The 1,807-nt window shown below is 55.2% G+C and overlaps 1 protein-coding gene across 1 annotated transcript in view; it reads right to left on the bottom strand.

Annotated features, from left to right (window-relative positions):
• Nucleotides 1-1,577, bottom strand: part of LOC106747430 (dynein heavy chain 2, axonemal) — a 51,463-nt gene extending 49,886 nt beyond the window's left edge. Inside the window, 1 exon segment of the mRNA XM_014624928.1 lies at nt 1,253-1,577. Coding sequence (XP_014480414.1) covers nt 1,253-1,577 — 325 coding nt within the window.
• Nucleotides 1,578-1,807: the final 230 nt, after the last annotated feature.

Genomic DNA, 1,807 nt, shown 5'->3' with positions numbered 1-1,807 from the left:
CCCCGCCTCCTCCCCGCGGACGAGCCGGAACTTTGCGTCGTGCGTTGCGGTAACGGGATTGCGGCGCTAAAGTTGGAAATTCAGTTGGTAATGTCATCACGTTAGATTGTTATGACCTTAAGCCGGAGCAACTATGGGCGATCGCGACGATCGCCCTTGGCATTGCGAGATTAGTCCGGCATAGTTCCTTTATCACGGCTGTCAATTGGGACTACAAGCGCTATTGATCGATCTCGCGTACGTAAGGGGATTATCGTACGCCGGTAGTGCCTGCCCGATTGACACCTAAATTATGGGCAAACTGCCAGGCTGAACGGCAGGCTATTCCGGTCGGTGGAAAAACAGATATCGCGATTAGTATCGCGGCCTGCAGATATCGGAACGTCGAAGACGTCCCGATAACGAATTGAAAGCGTCGAACGCGACGCGTTATCGTGCACCGAAGAAGGCGACGCGCCGGGCCGTTATCCCTGTGATTTAAACGGAAACGACGGAGAATAGGAGAATTCGCGCGCGATAACGTTGATTACGATGTAGAACACGGGGACGAGCGAATCCGCGAGATCGGCCCACGAATCGGCCCGATCGTATATATACATCGGGCATGGATACATCGGGGATTGAATCGCGAATTCGTTGCGGGGAGATAAAGCGCGCACGATGTCTCCCCTGGGCGTCCTTTGCCGGTGAAGCCTTTTAAACGTACATTTAAATCCGCGAAAAACTTTAAATCACCGCCCGACTGCAAAATCAACCGGTCGCGCGGGGCGGGATTTGAAAGTTAAACAGAATTTACATGGTGCGGGCAACGACGAGGCGCGGCGCGACGCGGTACCTCAAGTGGGTCACTTGGGGTGCCGCGGAAAGACCGGCCGGGGATAATATCCTGCTTGGACCCAATTAAAGTTCCGCAACTCGCGATTTGTACACGTACATTATTTGTCGAGGCGAAACACGAGAAAGAGAAAACAAACGAAGGGAAGGGAAGGAAGGAAAAAGGGGGAAGAGGAGGAGGGAAAGGAGAAAATCAAGGCGACGGGAAAGGGAAAAAGATAAGAAAACTTGGCGGATCTTTCCCGTCGGCCTATCGTTACGCAGCCCCGCGTCCCGCGCGCGTAGTTTTTCCGCGTTTTCCGCGTTAATTGCGCGAATTAATCGGGTGGCTCGACGGAAACGTAATAATATAGGGTGGAGGGCAAGAGAGGGAAAGAGAGAGAGAGAGAGAGAGAGAGAGGCTACGAGAAGAGGATACTGTCGGGCCAGGTGGTGATCGTGAAGAAGATCGGCGCGAAGACGTTCTGCACGACGGTCAATACATGGTTCTCCGCGCTGTCGTTCACCGAGCCGAAGAGAACGCGTTCACGGAAGTCCTCCGGCTGGAAGACCTCGTCGTGCAGCCTCGCGAAGTAGTTGAGCTCGCGCACGGTCACCGTAGGGAACGAGTGTTTCGCGGTCAGGACGCCGCGCGAGTGGTAGAAGCAGAGGACCGGTAAGCTCGGGTTCCGGAAGAACTCTTGGGTGTACGTATCGCACTGCGCCGTCCAATCGATGTCCCTGAGGCCGCTCAGCGTCGTCATATCCTTGACACTTCGAACCTGAGTAGAAGCATCCGCGCTGGTCGGAGTATGGAAAGTGACTCGAGTTAAGCCGGGCCGTCCCATGGCACGTGGCTCGCCATGGCTCGTTCGACCATGCGGGGTCGTTATCGGTTGAACGAGCATAGGCGAGCCGTGGGACCCCGGCTTTACGATCGCGACCGGGTTAACGAGCACTCTCGAGCGCTTGAAAAATATCGCGAACAACCAAG

Source organism: Dinoponera quadriceps, unplaced genomic scaffold, assembly GCF_001313825.1.
Source record: "Dinoponera quadriceps isolate SergipeBrazil2010 unplaced genomic scaffold, ASM131382v1 scaffold1750, whole genome shotgun sequence".
Lineage (NCBI taxonomy): Eukaryota > Metazoa > Arthropoda > Insecta > Hymenoptera > Formicidae > Dinoponera > Dinoponera quadriceps.
Note: the sequence above shows the minus strand (reverse complement) of the source record. Positions and strands in the feature narration are given on the sequence as shown.